This window comes from Strix aluco, chromosome 5, assembly GCF_031877795.1.
Source record: "Strix aluco isolate bStrAlu1 chromosome 5, bStrAlu1.hap1, whole genome shotgun sequence".
Lineage (NCBI taxonomy): Eukaryota > Metazoa > Chordata > Aves > Strigiformes > Strigidae > Strix > Strix aluco.
In genome coordinates this window covers 50,096,538-50,110,028 of record NC_133935.1, presented here as the reverse complement: position 1 = coordinate 50,110,028, position 13,491 = coordinate 50,096,538, and the positions used below count along the sequence as shown (strand labels likewise).

The following is a 13,491-nucleotide window of genomic DNA, read 5'->3' as shown; positions in this document are numbered from 1 at the left end:
ATTACAGAATGTGGATCCCATCTCGGATGAAGCTGGATGAAAGTTATGCTCTGTATTGATGAATGGTACTTCAGCAGGCAACACACTGCAGGACCGGTACTGTAATTATTTCCATCCTTGACATGAGAGACATTTTAAAAGCACGAGCTTTCAGGGCAACTAGTTCTTGCATCTGTCATCACATGTTATTGCCGAGTAATACGCAACCAACTGTAGCTAATCACACATAAATGGCATCTGTTACACAATCATGCAATATTTTATCCTATGCCCACACTGTAAAGCATGCTAGATGAGTACCATTTTAAGAGGAATAAAAGGACACTGAAAATACACAGGGAAAAGTAAATTCTCATTTACTTTACTAAAACTTGGAAAATCTTAAATAAAACAATGAGTTCCAATCTGTGTGTTTGCATTCTCTCATTTTAATAAAAGAATCAGTTTTACTTTCAGTTATTTAGTTCCTACAATATTTTAGTTATAGACAGCAGTGAAATACTTCTTTGTTCCAACAACTTTCTCTTTGCGAATTAGTCAGACTGACACTGTCTTTTTACTTACAGAAGTTTCATGAAGCCTTGCTGTTGATTTCAGTGTATAATCTCTTTTAAGTTACATGTTAAAAGCCCACTTTCGTTAATTACCATATGTTAAAAGCAACACAAATCAGTGCAACAAAAGTAATTTTGCAGAATAATTTAGAGGATAGGCTAGTTTACAGAATCCTTTGGTTAAATTTAGTAAAAGACAAGTTACACTGACAAAGACCACAGTACAAAAAACATTTACAGTTTCATTATTTCCAGGATTTCTTTTAGCGTTTTCAGCGTTCACAATACAAAAGATGAAGACCCTCCCCCCTCAAGAAAACAGGTAACCACAGTCTATTCAAAGGCACTCAGCTTGCTTTTTGTATTTTTATTTTTTTTCCAAGTTTGGCAGACACCCAATTGATATTGCTTTCATTATTTGCTGGCCTAACAGTCTCTTCAAAAGTTCATGTAACACTCGGTGTTACATGTATACTAACTAGTATACTAATTATACTCGATGGCCAAGCACAAAAATATCATGTACTTATTTAGGATATTTATTTTGCGAGTAAAAAATTCATGATCTTACAAAACTGACTTTACCAGGCTAGGCCTTTGGCTAGTTTTTTTTTTTTTTTCCCTTTAACACGCTGTGCCTTCAGCTTCTTTCTCTGCCTGGAATTCATCCATATTGGGTACTGTCCATGCTGGTCCAGAAGCGTTTTCTTGTTTCGTTTATTATCTATGTCCATTTTGCAGTCATCTGAAAAAGGAAGGTATTTATATATAGTGAGCAAAATACATGAATCAGCTTCATAGAAGCTATTTTATTACTAGATTCACAAAAATGATACAAAAATATCCCTACACACAACAGTATTTCTACATAGAGAGCTAAAGGCTTTATACGCTGAAAGCTCTTTTCAAACCGATACAACTGCAACCCAGGAACTTCAACAGCTGATGGTAAATATGCAGAATTTTCCCTAAAGGCCCATGTCTCGGCAAAGCACCTTATTCTTTAGTCTGCCATCTGTTCCAATACTGTGTCTAAAAACATTGTGTGTGGTCTCCACCAAATGCTGCAACCATACAGGAAGCCATGGGCTTACTGAAACATATGCACAATTAAACACTTTTTATGATGTAACGTTTAAGATCTGTTCTAAAAAATTACATTAATTTGACTGGAAAATGAAGAAAGTAAAAAGATGAAGAAAGTAAGGAGAAGAACAAAGAGAAAAGCTGAAATACAATGACAGTACGAAGCATGAGCCAGTGATGCTATAATTGCCTCAAAAAGCGAGCACGAGGTCAAGTCTAATATATTTAGAGACAGAAATGGAGGACTAATCTCTAGGATCAGGAAGACTGCCTGTGACACGGTCACTCCCAAGAACAGTATTCCCAGCTAGCTAACACCACATGAACGTCATGTCTCGCCTGAGACAACAAGGCTACAAGGGGAACACCTCAAGGAAAATCAAAAATCAATACCTCAAGAAAACCAACTCTACATAAGATTCTTCTCTGATCCCTGTCCTATCATATGACTGAGGTTAATCTGTTACATGAATTTTGACTGCAGAAAAAGCACATCCACAACAAATGTCAGCTGCAATATTAACTAAAATACTCCTAGACAAAAAATACCAGTTGTTCACATAGCACAACGTTTTCATCATATTTTGCAATGTCAAGGATGCTGTAGGAATCACTAAAAGGAAGAAACCTACTGAACATAAGTGGTCAAAGGACATAAAGAAAACCTTAAAGGGTTTAAAGAAAACATTAAAGGGGTTAAAGACAAAGAGAAAAGGACCAAGAAAAAAAAGCTATACAAGTAGGTAGTTGAAGCAGACTCAATGGATATGATTACCTTGAAATACAATGTGCATGCCTACAAAGTTTCAAAAACAGCTACAAAACCATTTTTGACCAAAGGTTAGCCAGACCTTCCTTTTTTTTTTTTTTCCCTCTAACAACAAGAACTGGAAAAAAAAATATTTCACAGTGTGCTGTGAAAAATACCTTAAAGTACCACAAGAAAATATCCCTAACGCACCTGTATACCTTCCTAGGCTGGAAAATTATTCACCTATCTATGGAAAGTGCTACTCTGGATGAAACCTTCAGCTACTCCAGTCCCTTGTAACATTTTGCAATGTGAACTCCCTTGTGTCCACAGTTAGTGCTGAAGAGTCCTCTCAAAGACAACACTATCATTTTCACAAAACTTGTAGTTGTTTCATGAAATAAATATATATACACACACTTAGGTATTTCTGAGGATGCTCTCTCTCTACAAAGGCTGAGTGAAACTGGCCACTTGTAGAAAAGTTGCCAGCAGAGTTGGAAGGGGGTGTAGGAATGACAGATAGCCAGGCATTTCCTTCAGAAACTAGGAAGACGATGTTTCCTCCAGCTTCAGTATCAGTAGGCCGACAATGCCCTAAAACATTTTGGAAATTCAATCCTAACAATCCCATAAAGAACTTTTACATCTGGTTTATGGGACAAATCAGAACCACAGACAAAATTACAAATTATGCTCTAAGCCACCCTTAATTGGGTAAGTATTTTTATATAGCATTCTATTTCCATTTTCAATATAGTTTACAGGTTTGGCTATTCATCCTCACAACACTTCCCTCTCCTAATTTCTGAAACACTGACAGAACTGGCTGTGTGACTGACAGTGAGTACTAGCATTATTCTATATCCCCACTGTGGCATCTCAAGGGACTTCTGCATGCCACATAAAAAGCTTACATCAGCAATATAGTAACAGCTTAAGTGGCATAAATTGGAGAAGAAAAAAGGATGATGATTTAGTTTAAGACTGCAGTTTTGGAGAAAAGGTGTCTTTCTGACTCCTATCCAATATGTAGCTATTTAAAACCTTTGTTACCACTTTCTGGGTTATTTCCTTTACAGATTACATCCTATTCAAGCAACAGAGAGGAAGATGGCGTTATCTGTACTCACCTAATGCCACCCACTCCCACACCATGTGCAATGTGGCATTAATTAGCATACAAAACCAGGGTCCTTACTACCCCTACCTTGAGACAGTACAGTTAAAGAGGGGAAAAAAATAATCACTCTATTATTGACAAAATCTCTAAAAAAATTACTTTAGATTTAGGCCCAACTTTTATTATATATTTAGTGTCCCCCTCACACTAGAAGGGAAAATATATCCTATCTCCAGTTCAACTGCCAATATCATGCTGTGAATCCTCACTCACCTGTCTTCACAAAGAGACGTCAATTTATGAGATACTACATACTTTAAATCAGAACTTAATAAGCTTGTTCCACAAGTGAACAGATGCAATACAGATGGTTAATGCTGTGAGATGACCAGATTCATTGATTTAATAACGTCTTTTGGCTTTAAAAGATAAAAGATTTGGTTTTCCAACTCACTATTCTTGACCTGGAATAATCCTAGATCTGATCACGACAGTGAAAGCCAGAGCAATACTCCAAGTCGTCCCTGCACGTGGGTGACTACAACAGAAGAAACTGGTAGAGTGAAAAACACGCTAGAAGCGTGACGAGGGATAGGAGAAGGCAGCCGGGCGACCAGCCGGCAGGTCTTGGGCAACCCAGGGCCCGCGACAGCCGGCGCGGCACCTCGGCCTCCCGCGAGGCCCGGTCTGGTTCGCCAGGCGGGCCTTCCCCGTAGCTCCAGCGCCGCCCAGCGAGAGCCCAACTCACCCCCCTGCTCGAGGACCTTCTTGGGGGGCAGCACGGTCGCCACCTCCTTGACCTCCTCCATGACGACATCCGCGTTGGTTCCGAGGATCTTTTTCAGCCTCTCCAGCTCCTTGGGCGCGTTCTTTTTCCTCTTCTCCGCCCGCATCTTCCTCCTCCATTTGCTCCTCAGGCTCTTCGCCATCTCCTAGGGGGAGGGAAGAGGGAAACAGTGAGGGCGAAGCAAGCGCAGGGCAGAGGAGCCGTTAAGACGCCATTAACTCGGCCGGGCAGCGCGCGGACCCGGGGGCGCCCCTCCCCCCACTCACCCCAGCCGCGCGCGAGCCCCGCCGTCCTCCGCGCACCGGGCGGCTCTGGCTGCCCGCGCATGCGCGGGGCGGGCCGACCCGCCAGGCCCCGCCCCCCCGCGAGCTCCCCGCTCCCCGCCGGGCGGCCGGTTCTACCGTAACTCTCCGACCGCGCGCGCCGCCGCTCCGGCTCCCGGCCGCCACCGGCGGAAGGAAGGCGAGCTCCGGCGCCCTCCAGCTGCCTGCTTGTGCCGCTGGCGTGAAACGGTGGCCAGCCACCGCTGCGTGGAGAGGGCGGCGGGGATGGATGAAAAAATAAACACGTTTCATACTAGGAAAACAAGTGAAGTTTTATTCGTAGCTACTGCCACACATTTCTTAATGAAACCCTAAGACGGAAGAGCGAAATCATCACAGCTGCTCAAAACAATTCGCAGTTGGGTTTCAACAGCCTCAGTCAAGTCCCAGCACGGAGAGCTGACAGTGTCGCTGCTTGCGGCGGGACGTTCCCCAAGCACTGCCCTGCCTCTTTGCTAACCTCGCACTGACATGACCGGCGAGGGGTAGCAATACTTCAACACTGAATATGAAGTAGGAAAGCCTTCCAAAACTGTTTTTACCCCGCCCACCCTGCCAGCATTTCAACAGCCTGGAAAGCAGCCACTGTCGCGGCGCCACTCCCCCGTCAGCCAGGGTTGGCAGTGTTCATTCTCAGCGCCCTCAAATTCTCGTCTCAGCTGCAAGAACAGACCAAAGGTTTTCCAATTTTTATTGACAATTAACCTTAATATACACAAGTTGATAAAATGCCAGAATCCATCTCCAATTGAAAGATAGGCAATAAATAATGCTTAAAAGAAGAACATTCCCTTTATTTGTTTTAACACCCTCCCAAGCTTACACAATAATCTGACAGCCCTTAACAAGAACAGAGTACCTCTGTTAGAAACAGCATTCCATTTTACCAAACAAAAACTAGAAAAAAATTTAGCTTAGTAAAACATCACATGATGATAAACTCAGGCTACCCTTATGCGGTACACACACTCAATCCCAAAGGAAACATTTCCAGCAGCTACAGAATAGCAGAGAGGGGCTTACTCTGGAGCAATCAGAAGTTGGCAAATGTTTTAATCGTGAATTACGTCAAGTGCAAATTAAGTGATTAAAAAAGTGACTGACAGGACAGCAGCATGTTTACTACATAAAATATATATTCTAGAGAAGAAGTTTAGCTACATAAAAAAGCCTTTTTTTCCTAAGGAGGGATCAATATTCATGGAATGAAAAAGTAATAAAGATTCAGTCTCTAGAAGACAGAACTACACAGTATGCAGATCATCCAAACGCTTAACTTTATTATATTTGCTGTAGTCAAACACACCGCCTTTGACTATTTTTTATTAAATGCCTCCAGTAAACGCAGCAGGTGTAAGAACAGATTGATGATGTCCAAGTAGAGATTGATTGCAGCCAGTATGTACTCTTCAGGGGATAATTTGTGCATCAGCAAATGAGTGTCATAAATAATAAATCCACAGAACAGAAGAGCTCCTGCAGCAGCAAACACCAACTCTATTGTCTCATTGTAGAAAAACAGCTGGAGGCAAATGAAACATAAAAAAAAATGGTAAATTTAATTTTCTTTTTAATATTAAAATTCCTGTATAATGATATGCCACAGTTAAAACAAGGATACACACTGTCTTTTTACTATTATATACACATAAATACAGTATTACGATGACATCTCCAATGTTCTTATTTCATATAGTCCCCAGTCACACAATCTCTTTAACTGAGTAAAACTGCCTCAACTTAAGAGGGAGCAAGCCCTGGTCTCCAGTATATTAACAAGAGCAGAAAAATTAGAAAACCAAAATACAAATAAAATCCAAATCTCCCTCCCATTCTCTCAGTGAAGTAGTGGATCTTGACTGACAAATTTTGTCAATCAATACAAATACCACTTTTACATTAGCAAGAACAGTATCCAACAAAAATCTGAAATGGAAATGAAAGGTTAAAAGATCACCAGCATGATCTACAACATCTGGTTCGAATTTTCTTTCATTAAGCTATATTGGACAGTGCAAAACCACTTTGTTATACTAGAAGTTAGTAAAAGATTTATGTTAAAGAATAATTTTTAACCTTGAACACAAGGTATCTTACCCTCAAGAAACCTGAGAAGATTAAAATCCACAAACAAGCAAAGAGGCTGAAAAAAATAAAATTAAACTGTGAGCAACAATGTATTTTCTTTTAAATTTTACTTAAAATCTCTTCCCTTCTCATGAAACCTCTTCACAATATATTCAGTAAGTAAACATCCATAATTCTTATATGCCAACTGTTCATTCATCAGCAGTAAAACTCGGTTTTATAAAGCTGTCAAAAGTTATTTTTTAAATGGTAAAGTTATGACATATTTGAAGCAGCTGCTTTCTGTCTCAGTGAAAAATCCAGGTAAACTAGTTTTCTAGTGTAATACTATGGTTTTAAGAATCATAAGAATCACAGAAAAGAACTTCTTACCAAGAAAGTAGAACTGCATAAATAATTTAAGAGAAATAACAGCCTCACCATTCCCTTGAAGCAGGTTCTATTGACCTGCATTCTTTATTATATCTGCAAAGTTTGCTTCAAAAGAAGAAAAAATATCTTAACAAAAAAAAATTTATTAAAAAAAATCATCAATAATATAACAACATACCCTGCTCCAAATTTGCTGAAGTCTCTCTTTGACTGCAAGGTATATGCAGTCAGTCCAAGAAATACAGCACTAGTAAGAATAAAGGCTTGCAAGACGATGCACACATCATACAAAGTCACTGTAAACAGAAAAAGTGAACTGTCATTTTAAAGTACACTACACTATGTATTTGCTAAGTTTTCTTTTGAGGAAGCAGAAGTTTAAAATTTCACAGACGGGAAAAAAAAAAAAATCTTAACTCTGAACAAAAAAAGTAAATTATGTCTGAACTTGTCTTTGTACTTCAAAATCATGATCACAGGACTTACTGACCCTTGCACTAGCTAAGTTTGACAGTTATCTTATAGCTGTAGCTTCTTAAATGGAAATAACAGATCTTCCCTACTCACAATAACAAACAAAATAAAAGGAAGAAAATAAGAAGTATTTCAAGCACAGATACGTGAGATCTTAAGGAAAAAGCTACCTGAATTTTTCATGATACTGAAACAAGGGAAAAAACAGTCAGTCCTCTGTAAAGCCTCATAAAGTTCTGATTAGGGGATAGGAGGGGAAAGATAAGAGAAATAAGTGGAACCTTTTTCTTCCCTCCTTCCTCCTTAATCTTTCCTTTCCCCAAACAAGGGTGGGTTTTTTTTGCAGATCATAAGCCACAATGAAGAGGTTTCATCTTATACTGGAAGCTATAGTGTGAGGTGATGCCATGACTTGTCCGCACACCGCCCCATCTCAACACTGACAACGAAGTACAGAACTCTCCAAACTCAAATTCTCTTGGAGGAAACTGAGGGGGAAGATAAGGATATTTCACTTGCAGATCAGCTCTGCTGAGAGCTACCTTATAGGAACGAACATTGCTAGCTGCACCGAAAGAACAGATGGCACAACTCACTTCTGGTTTGTACAGTTGCAGTTTGAATCAGAATCCATTTTTCTCCCTTGATTCCCTGTGTTTTGCTAAACTCCTACCACTGTCATTAAAATTTTCAAACAGGATTTACTATCATTTTAGTCACATCTAGGAATCTAAGACGGCAATTAATACAACATATTAGATTCCTTTTCCAGTTTCTTTATAGAATCAGACAATAGGATGGTTACCATTTACCTGTAATAGCAACTGTCAGTGCTTCCAGTAAGGTCTACAAAAAGTAAAAAGAAAAAATTATAAAGATAAAAAAACCACCCACAAAACGTGTACACGGAGACTTCACATGCAATGAGTCCCATTCTGCTACGTAATCCCAGCATGCGTTACATTAGCTCTCTTGTTAAATCTTTGTATATGGAAACATGTTTAGTTTTCAACAAGAAAATAGCAATCATACTGTTTTACTGTGCTGGAAGTTGTCGTGTTACATAAAAAGAATACAATATAAACTGAAAATTAATGAGACACAGCCGCTATAGAAAAATGCCATTTAGGTTTTCTACTCAAAGCACACAGCATTCTTATCACACTTCTTTACAAACAAAGACTATAAAATTAATACACTCTTAATACCTTGTTAGACAGCTAAGTGTCTGCATCAACTTCCTTTTCCCACTTGTCCTTGTTTTAAAACAGCTAACTTAAAATCAAACATTTTATTAATGTCTGGGCTGAAGGCTAGTATGGGCTCTGAGTTTTTCCAAAAGATAATTTCAAATTAAGTTTCATTACAACAAAATATGAGAAAAGTCTCTATGTCACGAACCAAGAGGTCAGAAATACAAAACATTTAACCCAGACTCTGTTTAAATCAATTTATCACACACAGATTGAATCCTTCTATTCCTACACAATGTAATAAACTGTCATACCACAAACTCCCACACCGCATTTAGCCAAACTATTACATCACTCCTTGTTACAGCTGCACTTGTTGAAAGTTTTTAAACATTTTACTCTCCTGCAAGACTTCAGAAGTCAGGAAGCACATAACTGTGTTACCATTTAAAAAGTCTATTTACTTACACAGCAAAGCTGTCTTCCTGTTGTATCACAAATACAATTTAGGCAACTCGTAAAGCATCAAATTCTAATTGTGCTACTGTGACTTCTTTCCAGAATACTGATTTGCTACATAATCCAAAATATCTAAGAGTAACAGTTAGCCCATATCTACAAATTTGCAGCAACAGGCAGGAAACTGAAATTTGAGGACAGCTCTAATTGACCTGCCAGTGCTTGAAACATGCTCAGAATTTAGCATCAAAAAGACCACAATTAAAGAAATAAACACATATGGCTTGTTGCTTTCGGATGTCTTCTGGAGGTCATCCATTAAACATGCCTCCTCCTTTCCTACTGAGCAGTTTCATAGCAAAATCACTGACATCAACAATGAGAGCAAACAGATACATTTATATACATACACAGGAAAAAAAAAGTTTGCTCAATCTGATTCCAAGTTCTAACACTCTTCCTAAAAAGATGCTGGAAGAAGCCTGACATAGAGGCTATCTAGGAACAACCTGCAGACAGAATCTCCAAAAGATAACTCAGGCCTTCATAAACATATAAGGTATCCTTCAAAGAATACAAGAAAAACAAATTACCACCACTAGTTTGCTTCAAGGAGTTCATCACAATGAAAGATATTCTAGGGACTATTAAAATTGAATTTTTATATAAATACTTACAAATCCAAAAAGCAGGTATAAATTAACAGGATGCTGGTGTCTGTAGAGGGTCAGTGCCACAATTATAGCCAAAGATACAAACCCAGATATCAAAAGCAAGGCAGGCCTGTAAAGTTCCATACAAAAATGTCATCAAAATGAAAATATCTGGAAGACTAAAAATCAGTTTATATAAAACCAACTTTTTAAGTGATCACCTAAATAAAGATACTGCTCTGTATATCCAAGTAAATGTTAGGCAAGTTTTACAATAAAACTGGTCTAAACAATACCACCACAGATAATCAGTTAAAAATAGCACAGTCACAAGTAAAGATGATTTTTTCATACTGAAGCTAAAGATTGCCCAGGAATCCATCACCTGGAGATGAACCCGTATGAAGAGGAAAATCCATCTGTACTAAACTCACAGTATTAAAGTACATGTAATATTTTGCCTATTAAGAACTCCATGTTCAGGGACCCGTTTTTTATAAGCACCTGAATGCAACAAACACAGGCACTAACTGCACCAAATGATTCAGCTTTTTGGAACTGGTACCTATAAACAACAGCATTTCAAATAGATTTTAAAAGTAGATACTTGACCAAAACAAGAAACATCAATAATTGAGATGTTCTGCAGCTATTGTATAGCTTTTCATAGCATAAATATTAAAACAAGCACTATTAATAAAGTATTGATTAAGATAAACTCTAATGATAATAGTAAAAAACAAATTTTAATAACAAACCAAGGAGAAAAATGTCAGAGAAGTTATTTCCTAATCAGGTTACAAGATTTCTTACAGAATTACAGAATCAAAACACAGGGTATAAAAATGATTAGGAATACTGAAGTGTTCCAGAGCAGCAAACTACATAAACTATACTTAACATACAATAAACAGCTCAATTTCATTTTACTATTTACCTTTCATGAACAAATGCCTGCACTCCACTAGAGTACAGAAAAATTGCAGACGTGACTGTGGTCAAAAGAACTTGAATGGAAAGAATGCTGTAGACTTTCCGTAGAAAAGCTAGAATAAGGAAAATAAAAATGAAATCACTTTTGAGTTATACTGTTCAACAGTAAATCAGATACAAGTTTTCTATTTGATAAGGACCATTAGAAGCTATTCAGTGAAAAAGCACACAGCAAAGTGGTAAGAAGCCATTTTTCCTTAAGAAATTGAAACAGTATTTCAGCAAAATTATATTTATTCCTGGACTTCATTATTTAAACAACAACAATGACAAAAGAAATACAAAAAAACATTTGTAATTAGTTTATTTTAGACTATTTTAAAAACAACATACACCTAATCTCACCAAGAAATTACAAACAGTATACCTTCTCCATCATGTTACTGATATCTAATGGACCTAAATGAAGAAAGATTAACTTGGAAGTTCTGTGGAAGACAAACAGCTACAAAAGCTTAAAAAGGAAAAACTTTTACAGTAACACTTATTTGATTGACCTTCTGTCATGTTAAATATTGTTTATCATCATTTGTAACTTGCATTGTACTGAATGGGTATCTACAGACTGCTATGAAAAAAAATTCCAGAATTAAGCTAACAGGCTTCATAAGTCTAGAATTACAAAGAGTGGAGAGTGGTTCAAGACATACAGATATATCATACAGATATTCTCTGTTCTTAGTGGAAAGAGACCAAGTCCATTAAGCAAAATGCTCTGAAAGGAAGAATAAGCTTACAGGAAGAATCAATTCAATCTTTAATAGCACAGCCTAAACAAGTTTAAGAGCACATACTACGAGAAGCTGAACCACCTGCTTGCAGCAGGTGAAGTTAAATATACTTGTAAACCATGAGGGACTGAGGCCTACTTTGTTGTCATAAACTTAACAAACCTAGAAGTAGTCTGCTAGCTAGCACAGCCTTCTCCCCACATTATTAAATGCATCAGCAATCTTGCTAATGGAATACCTCTCTCATATTTCCTATGGCATCCTTTATTTTCCAAACAAGATAAAACTGTATTTTGATGGGAAGAGATCTCCTGCTTATCAGAAATATCTAATAAAAAATGCATAGCACACAGCTGTTTTTATTCCAAGATGAATCCAATAACACTATTTCAGCAAGGATTACTGATGAGACACCTTCTACAAGAGTATTCAACGCATTTGAGACCTGCATATTAACAGCAAAGCACTATTTCATGGCCGCTAATACGACCTTATAGCACACAAACGCTTCAGTGGGAGAGAAAACATTTTAGCACCTCACAGAAGAAATACAAACCTCTGTCTCCTGGTTAAACTACCATAATTATGGGCACCAATTACAGCATTTATGCATCTCACGTATCATGTTTGGGCTCCAAAATGCATCACTCCAGGGAAAATCAAGTCTGAATCTATATGGGTTTCATCCCTCTGATAAAAAGACCTACCACTATACACTAAAATCTTTTGCCAGCCACTGATCTTTCCCTTACCCTTGATGCTTAACCTGGACTAAATAATGCCCTGGCTCCCCACTTTACCCAGAAGGTTGAAATATTGCGCAGAAGCTGAATTCAGCTAAACGCCCCAGTCGCTGGAGTTAACAGAGAGGAGCTTGTTGGGAGCAGTGGGGTACGACACCCCTTTTGACCGTTCAGCAAGGGGAGGCAGCTGGGGCCTCTCCGCAAGGGCTGGGGGGGCCTGAGGTGGAGGAGGACTCGGGGGAAGGGGTGTGTGTGGCAGTTTTACTCATCCCCAGTCCCTACCCATGCGGATGTGGACGCTGGCCGAGGCCACGTTGCTGCCATAGTTGAAGTCATCTTCGATGGAGCTCCGCGGGTAGAGCTGCTCCGCCGCCGCCATCGCCGCCTCCGCCTCCTCCCCCCCCCCCCAGCAACGGCGACAACGGCCCCGCTTCCGGGAGAGACAGTCGCACTCCGCACCGCCGAGCAGGGCCCTCTGTCGAGCGGCCGAGCTCGTCGATCGCAGCTGCCCGCCTTCCCGGGGTGCTGCGGTGGGCGGCGGGGGCTCTCAGGAGCACCGGGCTGGAACAGGCCGTGCCGTGCGCTGCCGGGCCCGCCGGCCCCGCCGCGCTGTCCTCCCCCCTCGCTGTCCCTGCAGGGCGGGCAGAGGCCGCAGCGGGAGCGAGGCAGGGCTGAGGAGAGCGGTGGCGGCCGCCGCGGGTGGCGGTGCCAACGGCTGCGGCCTGACGGGTACCGGGGGTGGCGACTCGACGCGGTGTGCCTGAGCGGGAAGTGACCTTGCGAGGGAAGAGACACCCGCGTCCTTTAGCTTGTCCATGCGGGATTTGCAGGGGTGTAGTGGGATTGGGTTTCTTATGAAGATCTCTTCAGTGTGCTGACATTTACCCGCCCAGGCCTGCCCTGCGTGTGATGCACAATGGCTTGAGGAAGCTTTGTGTTTGTGTTTTATCTTAAACACCATTTCCTGTGTCTATTTTAGGTCTGAAAGGACTGGAAAGGGAGTTCCAGTGACTGAAAAATTAGCCCTTTTACTGGTTTTCACCTTTGATTCACCTCTAGCTGTTATGCGGAAAGAATTCTCCAGCAGGCTGGGGCTGTCTGCACCTACAAACATGTAGCTGTGTTCAGCAACAACTGATAAAAGAGGCTTTGGGTATTAAT

At 40.0% G+C, this 13,491-nt stretch overlaps 2 protein-coding genes across 2 annotated transcripts; both read right to left on the bottom strand.

Annotated features, from left to right (window-relative positions):
- Positions 1 to 408: 408 nt before the first annotated feature.
- Positions 409 to 4,638, bottom strand: LLPH (LLP homolog, long-term synaptic facilitation factor). Its single transcript, XM_074827298.1, has 3 exons — positions 4,568 to 4,638; positions 4,263 to 4,446; positions 409 to 1,299 (listed from the first exon to the last, which is right to left on the bottom strand). The coding sequence occupies exons 2-3, from the start codon at positions 4,441 to 4,443 to the stop codon at positions 1,136 to 1,138; spliced, it is 345 nt and encodes a 114-aa protein (XP_074683399.1). The 5' UTR covers positions 4,444 to 4,446; positions 4,568 to 4,638; the 3' UTR covers positions 409 to 1,135.
- A 660-nt stretch (positions 4,639 to 5,298) lies between these two features.
- On the bottom strand, positions 5,299 to 12,984 carry TMBIM4 (transmembrane BAX inhibitor motif containing 4). The gene is made up of 7 exons (XM_074827297.1): positions 12,613 to 12,984; positions 10,801 to 10,909; positions 9,888 to 9,993; positions 8,371 to 8,404; positions 7,263 to 7,380; positions 6,722 to 6,767; positions 5,299 to 6,146 (listed from the first exon to the last, which is right to left on the bottom strand). Exons 1-7 carry the CDS (start codon positions 12,707 to 12,709, stop codon positions 5,940 to 5,942), a joined length of 717 nt encoding a protein of 238 aa, XP_074683398.1. The 5' UTR covers positions 12,710 to 12,984; the 3' UTR covers positions 5,299 to 5,939.
- Positions 12,985 to 13,491: the final 507 nt, after the last annotated feature.